Raw genomic sequence first — 18,322 nt, forward strand, 5'->3', positions numbered from 1 at the left:
GCAAACAGAAAATATTCACATTTAAGAAGCTGGAAAAAAAATCTTAAAAAATTATCCAAAATGATCAATCTGTTTTCAAAATAGTTGACAATTAAATTATTACTAAATTAATAATCAATTAATTGTTGCAGCTCTAGTAGAGTCCAAGTTAAATTTCCCATGGGGATGGGGGGAAATAAAGCTCGATCTAAAATGTGCTACCTGGGACATAGATGAAACATAAGCACATTAAAACATAAAAATATAAGAGTTAAAATGAATCGGGATATATAATTAAGTAAGAGAAATTTAGACCAGCAAATGGTCAGTAAAAAAAGAACAAGAAAATAAAAACTGTTTAAAAGGCAGTAAAACAAGACATAATAAAATAATTAAAACCAACAGTTGACTGACAAATAAAATAAAAAAAGAAAATTCTATTAACGTTGCAACCAGCAGACCAGACCAGTAATTTAAGTTCATATTATTAAGTAAAAAATACCGTTAACGTTTGCTGGTCACAGTCTTTTTTCATGTGATAGGAAATGTAATTGGAATGTACTGAATACTGAATTTCTTGCTCAGTCCTGGAGAATGCAAACCACTGGCTGAAAATGATGTCCATTGGTGTAGACATTGTGTACATTATTTATTATTATACATCTGAAAATTATAATTCATAATATTTAAAATATATTTATGCATTGAATTAGTAGAAAGTTCCTTTAAATATGAGTTTCCATCATGTTAGTTGAGTTGTACTTCTCAAAGTCGTTCAGCAGATGGTGCAATTTGTATTATAGACCAAAAGCTACGCTCCGCCCATCGGAGATCTGGTCCCGCCCACGTCCGACCCCGCCCCATTCCGCGTGCCGCAGCGCGAGATGAGTAACCCTGTAGTACACTAACCAGCCTGCAGGCGTCGCTATGACGCCCACATTGCCTGCAGTCATGAACCAGTCAGAGTGCAGGGGTCACTAGTGCTTTGGTCGGACAAGGTAAGAAGCGCGTCATGTTCACGTTATTACTCTGTTGTGGTACTTCTACAAGGTTTGCTCAGATGGACAGATGAATTTGACGGTTTGCAGCACAACAGAGTAGAATTTCCAGCTGGGTCGAGCTCACACTGGAGCCTGGTTACAACTGTTTACATCAGCTAACACTGCTAACGTTAGCTTGACTGCCTTCCCATGGTCGTGTCTAGAAGGGAACCCCAAATCCACGAACGACCTCGCGAGAAAGATCATTTTAACACAAACCATTATCTGTACTTCACCTTAACCAAGTGGTATCTGTCCCTTCACGCACCCCGATTTTAGCCACAGCGTTGCTACATTATAAAACATAGTAGGTTTACTCAAGATGTAGACTGTACAAATCTCGCGAGAGTTTCACAAATCAAGGGTTCCCTACTAGACACGACCCTTTCCATACTGCTAACTAGTTTGATAGCTTAACCGTCCCCTCCTGTGAAGTTTGCTTGCTTGCTTTAGTGTTAGATTGTTAAGTAATGACTGTCATGTCTAATGTTGAAAAAGTTTATTTTTGCTAGCCAGCATGCTAACTTTGTAGCCACAGTATACATGAGCCTTTTAGACAGCTGATGTTTTGTCACAACAAAGTTGCCATAGCTGTGTTTAAATACTGACTTTGCTCTCTATTGTTGCTGCGAAACCATACGATTTACTCTGGGTGCCTCTAGCATTATAATTAGCGTTAACTAACAATACATCGTCCAGTCACTAGACGAAGGGGTAGGACTGTTGAAAGATGTTTTTTTTTTTTTTTTTTTTTTTTTACTGATAGTAGCTAGCTGTGGTTGAATGCAACTGCAGGGGCTTGCACTTAACTACTGTATTTCCATTTTATGCAACTTAATACTTGTACTGTACTTCATCTAAGAGGCAAATATTGTACTTTTTAATCCACTACATTTCTGTGACAGCTTTAGTCACTAGCAGTGGTCAGACCGCTATATTGCTTGGCCAGTATTTTCAGAGCAATATTGTCAATACTGTCACAGCTATATCAGTTTAAAACAGTATCAACACCTGTGTTGTCCGATATGCAATGATATGAAAACTTTTTTTAAAAGTATGAAAGGCACAATTTTTTTTATTTATTACCGTTATAGGCATCATATTATGTATATTTGATCATTTTTCTTAATTCAAGTATAATATGGGTCTTCATATTTTGGTCAATTTGTGTTTTTTAAAGTTATTTATCATTATTAAAAATACCAGTGAAACATCAATATTTCAGTGTTTACTTGTTAAATTTCAAAATAAACTGCCTAATATACTGCAACACACAGTAATGCAGCAGTGATATTAATCCAAAAACATCACATATAATAGCAAAACACAGAACAATGACTACTTTCATTTTTCATACTTTTATGTACATTTAGCTGATAATACTTGAACACTTTAACTTAAGTAAAATTTACATTCATTCATTTGCTGTACTGATCTGAGTAATTTTTCCACCACTGGGTAGTTGTTCGTTTCGCTTTGCTACGTCCATGTGTTGATTTTCCTGTTGATTCTTTTTTGTAGATGATCATAATGATGAACTTATGTCACTCATGTTATTGTTGATATTGCAGGAATGTAAATGTCGGAGGACAGGGAAGCCCAGGAGGATGAGCTGCTTGCGTTAGCAAGTATCTATGATGAAGAGGAGTTCCACCGGGCAGAATCGGCGCAGGGGGGAGAGATCCAACTCTGTCTGGAGCTCCCCCCTGACTTCAAAGTTATTGCCAAAGGTACAGCAGCTGTCAGTCAGTCAGCTTTATGAATAAATAAGAACAACTTAAACACAACTCAGTTACAAGTCAAATGTAGTAGGCACTGCTCACTGCTCTGGGTCTCTATTATAGATGATTTTCATTAAGTTATTCTCTCCTACTCTCCTATTAAACTCTCGCTTTTTCTTATTAAAGGGATAGTTTGGATTTTGTGAAGTGGGATTGTATGATTTACTTTTCTATAGTCGGTGTGTTATCCACAGTAAATGGCAGTCGGGACACCCTCAGTTTAGAGAAGCAGCAGGAATACCAGTGTGGGAAGCTAAGTAATGTGCTGCTGTGGACAGGGTCTGCAGCAGGACTTAATTTAGCCACCTAGGACAAAAAGTCCCATGGATGGACGCTGAGGTCTCAGCAGTAGCCTGGGTTTGATTCCAACCTGTGGCCCTTTACTGCATGTTGTGGCCTCCACAGACAAAGGGCAGGCAGATGTTGCATTGGCCTTTTGATTGTATGTTGACTTCACCGCCAAATTGGTCCAGTCAAGACTTGTAAACAAATATAAACAAGTGAGGGTAAAAAACACCATAACATCATGTTTCTCAACCAATTTCAATGAGTTCTTTTAATATTTTTTAATCTATGAAAAAAACTTTTCCTGACTGACTGATAGAAATCGGATGAGAAATATAACATTGTAGATTTTTGACCAGAAAAAATGCAGCTTCCACCTTTATTTGTATTCGTTCACAGGCCAGTCTTGACAGGACCAATGCAGCTGCGATATTGACGTTTCACAGCATCAAGTCGAAGTGGTTTTTAGGTGTCTAAAACATGTTTTGTTGCTGACCCTGTTCACAGTGGTACATTGCTTAGCCTCCTACACTGGCACTCCTTCTGTTTTTCCAAACTGGAGGCGTGCTGACTGCCATACCACATTGACTATGGAGAAGTGCCTCACAAAAATCCACTTCAGAAAATCCAAACTGTCTCTTTTATACGGCATGTTAATTAGTCATACTCCTATTAAGATTGTAATTAAATGTCCTTTGTGTGTTGCAGGAGAGAAGCAAACTGAATACAACGTCAGCTTCTTACCTCCTTTGGTGCTCAACTTTGAGCTTCCTGCAGACTATCCATCCACATCTGCACCAATCTTCACTCTCAGCTCTAAGTGGATGACCAGAGCTCAGGTAACACTCAGGCTAGCTCATGTCATCCTTCATTACATCACATATCACACACGCTGATCTGGACATGTCCCCAAGGTTTGGTAAGGTTTGGCATGGTAAACTGAGAGTCAACTGAGGAAAAGTGAGAGGCTTTACCTTGAAAAAGAGTAATTGTTGATATGACTCAAAAGAGAGTTTCTGGACAGTCCTCACTGTGCATCACTCTCAGTGCCCGTTCATTATTGTCTTTCATTTTGCCTCCTCAGATGAGTTCTCTGTGCAGACGCCTGGATGAGCTGTGGGAGGAGAACCAAGGCTGTGTGGTTCTTTTCACATGGATCCAGCTGCTCAAAGAGGAGGCTCTGGACTTCCTGGGTATCCAGTCTCCTCTTGAAATCATCAGGGCAGGAAGTAAAGCAGCTGGTGAGCGCAGGAAAACAGACCCTGCAGCCACAGGTACAGCGTGTTTTGTGTACACTGGCTGTCCTTCTCTCTAAATATTGCATTGCAAAAACTCATATTAGTTTGCCACTAAGCACATTTTCATTTTGTAAAAAATTAAACTTATTAAAACGTCTTTTGTTCAGCTGTGACACAGACTGGGAGTCATTCTGAAAACGCAGAGGAGAAGAAAAAAGAAGCGAACAAGGAAAAGTCTGAGCCGCAGTTGTCTTCATCTTCTCAACTCGACCCGCGGGCCATCCTGTTGATGGACCCGCGTGCCGACCTCCTACCTCAGCTCCTGGACTTTGATGAGGCGCAGCGGCAGAGGGTGTTTGACGGCAAGGTGTTCTGCTGTGGGATCTGCTTTACAGAGAAGCTGGGCTCCAACTGCCTCTGCTTTAAGGAGTGTCAGCACGTCTACTGCAAGGCCTGCATGACCGAATACTTCCAGATCCAAATACGAGACGGCAACGTTCAGTGCCTTAACTGCCCTGAGCCCAAATGTACCTCCTTAGCCACACCGCTGCAGGTATGAGAGCAGTGAAGGAGATGTTTGTGTTTGTTCTAATGTCACTTTACAATTGAATAAGTGCTTTTTCAGACAAGAGTTTAACTTCTAACCAACTTATTTTTCCACCCTACTATCATTCATTTCTCTGCGTCTGTCTTAATCTCTCAGGTGAAGCAGCTGGTGGATGAGGAGCTGTTTGCCCGTTATGACCGTTTGCTGCTCCAGTCCAGTCTGGACCTCATGGCCGACGTGGTCTACTGTCCCCGGCAGTCCTGTGGCACCGCTGTCATGGTGGAGCCAGACACAACCATGGGCATTTGTCCGGCCTGCCAGTATGCTTTTTGCACACTGTGCAAGCTGGGATATCATGGTCTCTCCAACTGTAAAATCCCTGCAGGTGATGTCACTAAAAATACAGCATTTATGTTTCTAGAGGAAAGGAGTTATTTGTCAGTGTTGTTATTCATTGATATTATTTAATGCAGCTGAAAGCCTTGTGATTCTTAAAAGGCAACTCTGTGCAATCTTTTATTTTCTAGTTTTTCAAATGGAAACTCCCACTTAGCCCTCAGCAAAAAAAATATTTTTGACTCTAAAACACACACACATTTCAACCAACATTCTCATTTAATATATAAGGAACACTAATGGGAAGCTACAGAATGATGTGGAAACCTCAAAAAATGGGAATTATGTATGAAAATAATATATAAAATATTGTGTTTTGGAAAGGTTGTCATTTACCCTCAAAGTCCAAAAAGAATTTGGACCAAGTCAACTGAGTAAATTAGACCTATAAAGTCAAGAGTGAAAGGAAAAATTCAGCACCAAACATAGTTTTAGGTGACAAAAATACTAATCTGCACACCTACTGGCAACCCAGAGGAGCATAGTAGAAATCCAAGCTGAAATAGCCTGTAGTTCTTCCTCCTCAACACCAACTTTATCACTGGATACAGGAAGAACAGCACAACAACAGTGGAAGAAATCAGTTTTCTTGGACAAAATAGCACACACACCAAGGAATGTATTGCTTCAGTTGACATTTTGCCATTTGTTTTTGTTTTGATGGAGGAAAATTCACATTTATTAATTCAGCCGTGGTTTGCTGGATGTTTATGTGAATGTGAGACGTATATCCTGTTTAATTAATGTCATTCTCGTTGTCACCTTGTGTTCCCCATCAACAGCCATCTGAAAGCTCTACAGATACACTCAGAGCTATAGACAATAATGTTTGGTAACATTAAATATAAGTTAAATACTAATTGGCATGTATAATGTAAATATCACCCTTATGTTTAATAAAGTGCCATACATTACATTTCAGAAACAAAGAAGTTCCTTGTGTAGTCGAGACATTGTCAATATTAAAGGTTTTCAGGTGCTGTATTGCTAAATTATTAAAATAATTATAAAAGGTTTGAGTCCTCAGGTTAAAACCAGTCCTCTCCCTGTTTTCTGTCTTGTGCCACAGAGGAGCTGCGTAGCCTCAGAGATGAGTACCTGTCAGCCACAGCTGAGGGGAAAAAGTTCATGGAGCAACGCTTTGGGAAGAGGGTGATCCAGAAAGCAGTGGAAGAGTCCTTTAGCAGAGACTGGTTGAATGAGAACTGCAAGAGCTGCCCTCACTGTGGAACCAATATCCAGGTTGGGCTCCCCCTGCTGGTCACAACACAGTAGAACAGGCTGTAAATGTTCACTACTGGCATTAATACGGAATGTAATTATGTATTCTGTATTATCCCTGAAGATTTCTCTGTCCTGTCGCAGCTTGTGTCAGTCACTGATGCCTTGTCTCTTTTTCTCTCTATAGAAAGTGGACGGCTGTAACAAGATGACCTGTACCTCATGTAAACAGTACTTCTGTTGGCTGTGCCTGGGTGTGCTCAGCAAAGTCAACCCATACAGTCACTTTAACAACCCACATTCACCGTGTTACAACCAGTAAGTGATCCATCTTCTCCGTTATGTTCACCTCTTGAACCAACACACTAAATCAGACACTAACACTTACTATCCATCTATGAACATGCTGGTTGAATGCATCTTTTCTTACCTGTTGCAGACTCTTCCAAGGTGTGGACCTCGATGAAGAAGATGCCTTCTGGAGTGATGAGGAGGACTGACACCAGTGCGGTTCTTCACTGCTGTTTGCTCCATTTGAATGCACTTTATCTCACATAACCATCACTTATTACGCTTGCATTCGCACAACGGTGCCACTACAACAACCATGTACCATCGTTTATGTTTTGAATACTATCAGGCATCACTGGTATAAAACATTCAATGCCTGGGTGTAAATTGTTCCTGTTTACTTACAGGTGTAGTTCTTATGTTTTTTAACGTGGGTTTGTGTGAGATACTTATCCATAGTCAGTGTGTTACCAATTGTATATGGTGATCGGCTGTTTGGAGAAGCAGCAGGCATACTGCTGTAGGAAGCAAAACAATGTACTGCTGTGAAAATTAAAAAAAAAAAATCACTATGAGTTTAAGTGTTTGCTATATTTAGAATATTTTCACCCCCTTACCTTGTTGTCAGACAGCCATTTCTTACAGAAAACTGCTGTTTTATAGCCACAACTCCCATATTCTGAGAGGCAAAATGACTGATTTTGCTAAGGGTGGCTTTGGAGAGAGAGTGATATTAGGCTTATATAATGCCATTGGAAAAAAAGGCTGCCTTTAAAGATGGGAATGTGCTGCTATATAAGCCACATATTATTCTCTCCAAACCAGTGTTTTGCATCATGGTCTGCGGAGCCCACTGCATATTTCAGGTGTTTCCCTGCTCCAACAAACCTGAATCAGATGAACAGGTTGTCATCAGGCTTCTCCAGAGGCTTGATGATGTGCTCATAAAATGAATCAGCTGTGTTCGAGCAGGTAAACATTTAAAACATGCAGTGCAGTGAGCCCTGAGGACCAGGACTAGGAAACTACTCTAGACCCACCAAACTCTATGGTTGAAACCAGTTATTTTAACTCGCAGAGTACAGGAGCTGCTTGTCCACTGCTGCCTCGATCTGTGAGTTTGTTTATGTTATTGTGTGACTTAAGTCAATCCTAACTGTCCTTCTAAAACACCAAAGAGACACAATAACACAAACAAACAAACAGATCAAGACATTGGTAAACCAGCAACCAATGTGTTCAGTGAGGTAAAATTACTGATTTCACCAATAGAGTTTGGTTGGTTTGGAGAAGTTGTTATTGGCTTACGTAACAGCAGTTTCCTGTTGCAAAGGGCTGTCTGACAGCGAACTAAAGTGATAAAACATGCTAAATCTAGCACCTACACAGCTTCCTACAACAGTACTCCTGCTGCTTCTCCTAACTAGGCGTGTCTACCGCCATCTACTGTAGATGATAAATACCTCATACAATCCCACTTCAAAAAAAATCCAAACTATCCATTTAATGTAGGGCAGATGTCATGTATATAAGTATTCGACCAGGAATGGCAAGAGCAGTTTTAGCTTTTACGTCAGGGAAAATGGCGAGAAACAGCTATGATCCTATTGGTGAAAGCAGACATTTTTTTGGTTTTGAACGTCAATGATACACAGTTGGACAAGTGATTAGTGGCCTTTTGAATATGACAGGGTCATAGGTTTGGACTTGAAGTAGATTAAGTCTACAGATCTACTGTCTGTCTTCTTAATTGGACAGATGCTTCGTAGTGAGTTTTGACATCTCGCAGGCTTGTAATGATCGAGGAGTGATACTGAAACCACTGATTAGCACAGTTTGATCAGTTCAAGTTGTTTGCTTCCAATTAGCTATCATCTATCCCTTCTGAGTGTTGCAGGGGAAAGAAGGGCTGTGCATTTGCCCTTATTTGTCGTATTAATTATCCTGCTTTTCATACTAAGTACCCCTCTGGCTAACTTTCTATCACGTGTCAAAAGCTAACTTTTCTTCTGCAAGCTTGAAGGAGGATAATTAAGTGAATTTTATGATATAAGCAAGACTTAAACACACACACCATTGATAGAAGGTTAATGATTATATAATCCCAACATTATGGAGGGTTTGTTATTAAAATAAGAATAATTATAAGATTTTTGGTTGGGTGGTTTGACTACCTGAATGGGAAAACCTTATATCCCCCTCAGACTGACACAATGTGCATTTTCAGGTTGGGGTCATCTTATTTTCCTCTTTTCTAACAAGTTATGTTTACATTTGCATTTAATCGATGAGTTTATTAAAAGAGAATTGTCTTTGTGCTTCGTATGATAGAAATAACACATGTTGAAAAGAGGGATTTCATGACAGTGATGGTGGGGAAGTGGTTTCATAATTAGTTTGAAGTTGAAGTAAATATTCCTCTGATGGAGATACTGGGATTGTGATTATGGTGTGTGTGTGTATTCTTTGGAAAGTAAAGTCATTCAGGGACTAGTGTGTGAAAAAGGAAATCCTTATTTGGTGAACAGCCAAAGGCATTTAGGGATGCTATGATCTAGAAAAGATTTATTCACACCCACCCACCCTTTGTACAACTCATATTTTAATGTTGCCAAACATTACTGTCAAAGAGAGGCCATAGAATCTTGGTAATGTCTAGAGATACAAAAATATTTTGTATAATGTTTATTTATTTTCTTTTTTTTTCACATTTTAGCAGAAAGTAGACTATATCATGAAAGCAGTTGTGTTTGAAATTGAGCCCTGTTCCTTACTGCTTTCAGAGTTGATGCTGGACTGGTGAAAAGACAATCTCTTGTTCAGTCTTGAAACGCACATGGATTCACTTTCCTGTCACTTAATGTCTCATATAAGCAAAGTTTGAATACATGACCTGCAGAATCCTGTTCAAGTGCAACAAGCATACCGTTCCTCAAAATAAATGTTACCAGTTAAATTTTTTATTTGTTTTATTCTTTGGATCTGAGACTGAAAAACTGAAAAAAAACCCCATAATTCTTCTCCCCCTCAATATGTGTGTAAATGCACTGCTGTCCAGTGAGGCGAACACACTTCCAGTTAAGGTTGAAGATAGCACTTGTGAAACTGTAAAACCAGACCTGGAAACAAAGAAAATGATAAATGTGATTTAAAATAGGGAAAAGATGAGATTAGGCCAAAGGAGTTGTAATAATAAGTTGGTTACATTGTGTTTAATGTCAGGAAAAGAACAAGGCATCATAGGTTAAAGATAAACATTTAGTCTTGTCATATCGGACTTTCACTACACAATTATTGTTGGCAAAATAATCCATTATAATTTTACCACAATATCTACAGAACATTTCTTAAAAACAAAATGCTATATTCTGTATGTATTAAAAACAGGATTTCAGTATTTAATTTTTTAAAAAAATATCATGGTTGCTGTCAATAGTAGTAAATCGTGACCGCACCATAATGAATTAAGTCAACATACACAAAGTCCAAGAGAGTCAAAGAGTCAAAAGAGTTAGTTCAACAATTAGCATGAGTAACACGTTAGCCCCTGACAGCTTGTATAGTGGCTAACTAGGTTAGCAGTAAGCTGATGATAGAAAAACTAAATCACAAATCAGCAATCACACAAAGAGCTGTAATAAAAGAAGTATTTACAGATAATCCTCCAACGAGGGCAGACGGAGAGTAGATAAAAGATACCTGGACACAGATCCAACACAACGGTGGATGTAACGGTTATGAGTTGCCATGGAACTGTACAAGCGGTGGTTGCTACTGGCAACAGAACATCTGAAACCAGCTGCTGGTGACAGAACAATAATGCTGTTTCCAGTTGCTGTGGGGGTTAAGTTAAGGGACAGCCTTTGTCCAGACATTTGAATCTGCTCACGGGTTGACAGTTTGATATCAGGGTAGGTAAAGGACAGACTCAATTGAGTTGTGTCTCTTGTTTCTTCCACTCCACCTGATCCTCAAAAACAGTGTGCCAGTTGTTGCCAGGTAGTCTGTTTTTTCCTTATCTGTTGTCTGTTTTTAGTATTCAGTGAATTTGCTACACAGCTCCATTAATTCGGCCAACAAGTTTTTCCCAAAGGTGGAGAAATTAGAGCTTCTCTGCCGACCTATCCTGAGTCGGTTAACTAGCCTAACTGTTAAGCTTAGCTAGCAAACATCTGAATTGAGACACAGCTCTAATGTTTTGTTAACTCTTTAGCTAGCCAGCTAACAGTGAAATGTTTTGTTTTAGCCAGCTAGCAAACAAGGTAACTTTTCTTAACTTTAACTAGGTAGCACACAGTATAGTGTTAATTTTTTTCAGCTAGCCAGCAAACAATATAAAGTCTTTATAATTAAAAAAAAATAAATAAAATGTTTTATTTTTTAATTTTTGAGCAGCAGCAGAAACTTAGTAAAGGCTTACATTTAATTCAATAAACACTAAGTAGGCTTGCAGAAGGAGCCAATGTTTTCCTCTCCTCTTTTATGGTTGTCTAAAGAAGGAATTGAAATTAGAAAGTGAATGATGATGTTTTAGAAATTTATGAATGTACCCTATAAAACTCTTGTCATTATTCAACAAGAATATTTCATGTTTTGAAAAGTAATGAACATAATTCTTATAAAATAACAATGTAGTGTAGAAGACGGTCTGTGTCAAAGCTGATATCAGACTTTTCTTAAATTTGGTTTGATGATAAATGTCACTTTTTTTTTTGTTGCAATTTTAACCAAACATTAAAGATAATTTAGAATGAATTGTCAAAATCTGAAATATTACCAAAACCAAGATTGAGTATTTTTCCTATGGGATTTAAAAATCTGCTGTCTGTAGTGGTTTAAGTACACTTTAAGCCTTTCTAACATCTTATTACCTGAAACGTGACCCATATTTACCCTGTAATCTAGAGGTTATGCTGTGACAGAGACAAACAATGAAATACTAAAGAAACAAAGAGCAGCACGTTTTAGCCTGAGATTGAAAAGAGACGACAACATGGTGTAATCCCTTTGGCTAGAGTTGCTGACAGGGGATAACCCTTTAAAACGGCCCCTCTCTCCTGTGCTGCCCTCTGTTCTCACCCCCCCAGCCAGCCCCTGCCTGTCTTTCTCCATACACTGACTGACTGACTGACTGACTGAGCTGTTACTATGCCCGTAAAGACACCTGCGCTCACAAACACAGGAAACCACCGCCGCCAGCAGCAGCAGCAGCAGCAGCAGCACCATCACCTGACCAACACTGAGGAACTCCACTGACACCTCAAACCACTCATCGCTTCAACCTCAGCCAGGAGCAGGTTAGTGGGTTTTGATGTGGTGGCTGATGGGATGCCGTCTGCCGGGGCTCGGATGGTGGTGAAGATGATGAGGATCTCAGTCAGAGCTCAGTGTCATGGATGTGCGATCTGTTGTCAGCCATGTTTTTGTGGAATGCAGTGTTGAGCTCTGCCTGGCTGCTGGGGAAGCTATTATGTTTTTACAATGCTGTGGACCATCATAGGCCAATGTTAACCCACTTAACATGACAGCCTTGTGACTATATGTGCATTTTTTTTTACCTATCAAGTTACTATCTAAGAAGCATATGCAAGGTCAACTCCAACTATTTTTACAGTGCTAGTTTTGATGTAATGGCTTTTTTTAATCATGTGAAATGAATATCATGCGGTGCTGCCAGGTGGCTCTATAAATTAAAGCCATCTTTAGCAAGCCATAGTTAAATTTGAATGAATGAATGAAGTTTTATTATTGTCTCATTTGCACAACTATGCGCAGCCCGCACCGGCTTACAAGACATTTTAAAGTGATACCACAAAAGCCCAAAAAAAAAAGAAAAGTGATTGAATGATACAAAACAATATTCATAAATCACTGATAGTTTTTTATGTATTAAAGAATTTAATTGGCAGGACCACATAAAATAAACATAAACTTCAATACTTGAAATCAGATGATTTATACAGAAATATAGCTAAAAGCTATTTTTCATCCCCAATCCCAGGGCAGGTGAAACGAAACACAAACATTACATACAGCAGGCATTACAAAATACTTTACACCATGTACATAGTTACAGGATGCATATAGTATTTACAAAAACAATTGTTTGATCAGTAACATTACATTCTTGATTCTGCTTTAACACTACTTTTAGATTCATGGAAAATTTAATGAAAAATTTTGTGGATCTCTAAGTTATTAGTTATTGCCTCTCTTAATCAGCTACAGATTGTTTAGAATTGCATCATACTGGTTACTAGTTCATCAGGTGTTTTGCATGTAAAAACTAAAAAAGTGCTGTATCTCCCTCTGAAACGTAGTTAAGTAAACATTTGAAATATAATATATAATATATAATATAAGTTCCAGATCCGCAAAATTGTCCCTTAAGTCATTACTAGTGTAAATGTGTTTTCTGCTACTGTTCACTGCTTTATTATCTGCTTTGTTCCTGTCAGAGACGCACAGAATACTGAGACCAAACCAGCTCATCCACTGCGGGACCAAGAACAGAACCGAGCGGTTGCATCATGATTGAGAGTGACAGAGAGCTGTCGGCCATGGTGCAGGAGCTATGGGACAACGACGTCAACAGACTCAAGCCTGGAATCGACTACAGGATCTCTCTGCAGGTGCACCACACACACAATTTACGTGTGTGACCTTTACTGACATCCGAGCTGGCTTTTAAGGGACGGTTCACCCCGAAATTACTGTTACCCGTAGTGCTATTTATTCTGGAGATATCGACAATACAGATGTCTGTTTGAGAGAAGGCAAATATTCTCTTCAGCCAATATCTGCACCAAAACAATCTAGATAAGGGTTGTCAAATGTACGGCCCGCAGGCCAGAAGCAGCCCACCGTGGGGTCCAGTCCACTGGATGAAGTGTAAAAATTGCAGCGTAAAAATTTGAACAATTTCTGGATCTTTACAGGTTCCTTGAATTATATAAATACCAAATACTATAATGATGTTCAGTTCCAACATGTGCATTTGTAGATCCACTATGATCTGTATATTGTAATGCACATGTAATGACAGCAGACTGACTGATTGTGGAAAAACAATATGGAGACATTGTTGAAATTACACTTATTCTTAAGACATCTCAGGTGTCCATCATCTTTTTGTGGATGATTCATTAATTGTGAGCATTGAAATTAAATTGGGCTGTGGCCAGTGAGGTAAAATGAGTTTGACTTCCCTGATCTACATGGATAAATAGCACCACAAGCCGGATGAAAAATCTGTATTTTTGATTTTGGAGGGAACTGCCCCTTTGAGACATTAAATGAATGAATGCAAAATGTATGGAGGCATACAAAGAGAGCACTTGACAAACAGCATATTAGGATTTTTATTGGCAATCAGAAAGCAGTGAGTGTGCATAAACTGTTTGCACAAGTCAAATGTGAAAAGTTTGAGTGGTTCTCTTCCTGCTGCAGGGCAAAGCTGGAGACAGCATGGCTGTCAACAATGACGACAACAATGACGGAGCGGGATATCCTCTGTTTACATTTGTCAATGAAAACATTTTCAAAAAGGAGACTTTTTTGGGTAAGTTTACCAGGGTAGAGAAGTGTTTTTTTTTAACACAAGCTGCAAAATCAGCATCATTTAACTTTATTTTTAGTCAAAATTGATTGATCACAGCTGGATTTTCTGCCTCTCACACATCTGCACTGTCAGGAAACGTTTGAATTGACACAATCTCCTCACACAGTCCACTGCACCAGTTTGCCAGTTTGATACTCTCCTCCCCGTCACCTCCCTGCAGAGTAAAGCTTTTTCATCGACTCATAATCTCCTTATGACGAACAGTGGCATGTTGCATAAGCACAGAGCACACAGAGTTCACTGCGCTGGGTGCACAAAGATGCTCCCCTACAACCACTGGCTTCTCCTTCACGTCTTCCTCTGCATGAAAACTGCTGAAGCACACTTCCCTCTGGCAGCTTTTGTCTAGAGATGTTTTCACAGATTTATGTTGTGTAGCATGTAGGAGAAAAGCTGTATGGGGAGTTGTGTTATGTAATAGTCGGCATTCAGAGTTCACCCCGAGGCTGCTGTCCCATTGAAAAGTGTTCCCCTTCCTCACTGTTTTTGTACTTTGTACTTTGTCTGTAGTCTGTAGCAACCTGCTTCACTGTCCATCACCTGCTGACTTTAGCTGCTGGATTTATTCACACCAAATAGACGCAAATCTCAGTTTTTACACTCTTTTTGTCTGTACTCTAGCTTTGCTCAGTTGTCTTCAATATATCCATGTTTCCAGGATTGTACAACACTTCAATATTAAGTATTATGTGTTCTGAAAAATTTTAATATCCTAGACTGAACCAAACCAATTCTTGAAGAGCGTCTGCGTTTGTCTCTGCAGCCTTTATCTCCCTGTTGGATAACTATGAGAGTGACACCGGTGAGCCAGAGATTGTAACTCCGGAGGAGGTGGCTGAGAACCACAAGTTCCTGGACTCCATCATTCATACTCCCACTATGAAGGTACCTGCGGGGACGTTAAACCCTCCCCTTTTGTTGTGCCTCATAAAGATCCCTTTCTACTTAAGAATTAAAGGTCCCATGTGTTTGATTTATGGGGATCTACTGGCAGAACATGGTAGAAATAAAACAATATTCATAAGTATGTTTTCATTGGTGTGTGATAAATAAGAAATTAAGAATAATATTTTTGTTACTTTAGAATGAGCCATTTATACCCACAGAGGGTGGGGATCCTCTTCCGTGCAGGCTGGCCAGAGCGGACAAACCAAAGACTGACTCTAGATACAGTCTTTTGCGTTTCTTGATTTTTCTCGTTTGACAACTGCAGACCTCTAGTTGCTACTAAATCCCACACACTGGTCTGTTAATGACTCTTCCGAAGACCTGCCCCTTTTCTCCCTGTGGTCCAATATCATTTGAGCAAACTTGCTACCTTAAACAACCTTCTCCTTTTCCTGTAAAAATTATATATAGGGTCACGTCTTACGTTAACTAAAACATTAGATTACTAGCAGTCTGGCACATAATATATCTATGTACAGGTAACAGGAAAGGAGGAAGTTGACTGAGGTAGCAGGCTTGCTCAAATGTCATTGGATCACAGACTGAAAAGGGGCAGGACTTAGGAAGGGTCAATTAGGAGTTGCACAGTTGTTTAAATATTCATGCTCCCCGGTCCTTTGCCAATCTGCTAAATAGCTGTCCAGATATTTTTATCAGAGCAGCAGACCACCTGACTGATACAGCCACGCCACTAACATGATTAAAAGTGTAAAGCACAATGTTTTATAGGATATTCCTGTTTGTTCGCAGATAGCTCATAAATACCTGGTACAGAAGCACCTCTCCCCAGCGGATGACACAAAATTCAAGGAGCAGCTGTACAGGATCTGGTTTGAACTTTATGCTAGGAGAGGATCCAGCAGGTGGGTGGAATCTGGCACGGCACCTAAACATAACTTCACCAGAGGAATCTGGCACTGTGATGGTAAACGTCCTACTGACTCTGTTCAGCACATCCAGAATAGAACAACACTGAAAATGTCTATTTGTAGCTTGTTCAGGGACTTAACACAATTTTGTAATTTTCATTGACGCAAAGCTGCTCAGTCTGTCTTTAATTAAACTGAGTTTGGGGCATGATGGCCGTGAGCTGTTTTTGAACACATTTTTCTGTATGTAACAAGTAAGAAAGATCCTTCAGACAAAGTAACTGTCTACCTCCAGGCCAGACTCCTCAGGGTTTGAACACGTGTTTGTCGGAGAGACGAGAGGAAGGCGGACCGTCATCGGCTTTCACAACTGGATCCAGCTCTACCTACAAGAAAAGCTGGGACACATCGACTACAAAGGTTACACCGTCACTGCAAATTCACCCAAGGTACGATGTTATTGTGTGTTTCTTGCTTTAACTAACGTGCAAAATGTATCTGTATCTTTCAAGTATCTAAAAATCTAATAATCTTCCTCCTTGACCAGAGGAAGACTGTGTTTGTTTAACTTTGTTCATTTTTAAAACATCACACTTAAATTTTACACATTTGTAGTTCCATAATATGAATCCTCCTTTGTCCTTTTCAACAAACAACTACTAAAATGTACCCATCACACATTCATGCCCAAATATTTGACAAATCTCTCATCTGTCTCCTGGCGTCTCTTTTCTCCTCTATTCCCACCTGTTGACTTGAACTCCCAGTTTGTAGTCTTGCTCTCGTCATCGTTCTTACACGCTGATGACAAACCTCACACCCTGCTATGACCAAGTTTGCCCTCTTGCCTTTTGAGCCGCTCACTGAATTTTCTGTGATATTAGCCTCTTGGTCATGCTTATGTTGAGGTAAAGACATTATCCAAGGCTAACTTTTAGTAAAAAAAAGTTATATAGTCTGTGCAAACATTTTAATACATAATCTTCACTCAGTCTTGGCTATGTAGCCTGGTTTAACTTTAGAACTAAAGAGAAAGGAATCTTTTTTGTATCATATTTTACACAATTTTCACCAATCCCCTATGCAGTTTCCAAGCAATACTGCATTCCAACGTATTTGCATGGTACACTGGACCCAGAGGACATGATTATGTTTGATGTTCTGATCAGCTAATAGCTGAGTTGACCAGCAGGGCAGTCTTCCCAAAAATTGTGTGTATCCCTCCAAGTCATGTCCACATGGAGGCAGATTCCACCAAGAAAAATAGAAAAAGAAATTATATGAAAGGTTAAAAATACTCCTGCCAAACCAAACCTGTGACTTACTAAGTCAAAATTGTGAGATAGTGAGTTACATTGTATGGAAGCATACATACAGCATACATCAAAGTCAGAATTATGAGGTTGAAAATTAGAATTATGAAATACATAGTCATCACTCTCTCGTAATTGTGCCATCTAACCTTGTTTTTTTTCTTTCTTAGTTAAGACTGATTCATTACATGTTGACACTTCAAACATCCTGTCTGTTTCAGTCTCACCTCTCCTACACTTCTTCCTGTCCTGTCTCTTCTCGTCAGACTGATGAGAACGAGCCCACAGCTGCCTCTGCCAAACGCTCTTCCTCCATCCCTCACCTTCCTCTCCTCCTCTCTTTCATCACTTGCCATCTCTTTTTTCTTCTCTCTGTCTCACCGCAGCCTGACGAGAACAAACACATCCTGGCGCTACAGTTCAGCTGGAAGAACGGTATAAAGCCCAAGGGCAGCATCTTCATCGGCGTCAGTCCCGAGTTCGAGTTCGCCCTCTACACTCTCTGTTTCCTCACCTCACCCAACGAGCGTGTCAAAGTCCAGTTCAGTTTCTACGACGTGGAGATCGTTTGCCACCACTACAACCAGAAGCACATAGGCACCACGTACCCTGTGCTCCTTAAGTACCAGAACCCTCAGTAACCTTACGAGATATCAATTTGAGATACAACTCTTCTTGAGGTTGCATACAAAGTGTCACAGGTATTGTTGTTGTCTTTTTATTTTAAATAAAGAAACAATAAAACCTTATAAGACCCAATTGCTTTTGTTTTTGTTTTTATTGCATACTGATG

General features: G+C 39.6%; 2 protein-coding genes across 2 annotated transcripts; both read left to right on the forward strand.

Moving 5' to 3' along the window:
• Positions 1-897: 897 nt before the first annotated feature.
• On the forward strand, positions 898-7,298 carry rnf14 (ring finger protein 14). The gene is made up of 9 exons (XM_084729860.1): positions 898-977; positions 2,591-2,749; positions 3,794-3,924; positions 4,170-4,359; positions 4,491-4,876; positions 5,027-5,255; positions 6,336-6,508; positions 6,675-6,805; positions 6,927-7,298. Exons 2-9 carry the CDS (start codon positions 2,599-2,601, stop codon positions 6,985-6,987), a joined length of 1,452 nt encoding a protein of 483 aa, XP_084585986.1. The 5' UTR covers positions 898-977; positions 2,591-2,598; the 3' UTR covers positions 6,988-7,298.
• Positions 7,299-11,286: 3,988 nt separating this feature from the next.
• endou2 (endonuclease, polyU-specific 2) lies at positions 11,287-18,288 on the forward strand. Its single transcript, XM_084730358.1, has 7 exons — positions 11,287-12,075; positions 13,237-13,410; positions 14,228-14,339; positions 15,163-15,284; positions 16,098-16,210; positions 16,512-16,665; positions 17,916-18,288. Exons 2-7 carry the CDS (start codon positions 13,309-13,311, stop codon positions 18,168-18,170), a joined length of 858 nt encoding a protein of 285 aa, XP_084586484.1. The 5' UTR covers positions 11,287-12,075; positions 13,237-13,308; the 3' UTR covers positions 18,171-18,288.
• Positions 18,289-18,322: the final 34 nt, after the last annotated feature.

Source organism: Lutjanus erythropterus, chromosome 11 (assembly GCF_056507025.1).
Source record: "Lutjanus erythropterus isolate fLutEry1 chromosome 11, fLutEry1.hap2, whole genome shotgun sequence".
NCBI lineage: Eukaryota > Metazoa > Chordata > Actinopteri > Lutjaniformes > Lutjanidae > Lutjanus > Lutjanus erythropterus.

What these genes read in the sequence shown, in the direction of transcription:
- rnf14 (XM_084729860.1), top strand. Translation starts at nt 2,599, where the DNA reads ATGTCGGAGGACAGGGAAGCCCAGGAGGATGAGCTGCTTGCGTTAGCA. An exon ending in CAACTGTAAAATCCCTGCAG is followed by an intron (nt 5,256 to 6,335) that starts GTGATGTCACTA and finishes CTTGTGCCACAG; the next exon opens with AGGAGCTGCGTAGCCTCAGA. An exon ending in ACTGTGGAACCAATATCCAG is followed by an intron (nt 6,509 to 6,674) that starts GTTGGGCTCCCC and finishes TTCTCTCTATAG; the next exon opens with AAAGTGGACGGCTGTAACAA.
- endou2 (XM_084730358.1), top strand. Translation starts at nt 13,309, where the DNA reads ATGATTGAGAGTGACAGAGAGCTGTCGGCCATGGTGCAGGAGCTATGG. An exon ending in TTCATACTCCCACTATGAAG is followed by an intron (nt 15,285 to 16,097) that starts GTACCTGCGGGG and finishes GTTTGTTCGCAG; the next exon opens with ATAGCTCATAAATACCTGGT. An exon ending in TCACTGCAAATTCACCCAAG is followed by an intron (nt 16,666 to 17,915) that starts GTACGATGTTAT and finishes GTCTCACCGCAG; the next exon opens with CCTGACGAGAACAAACACAT.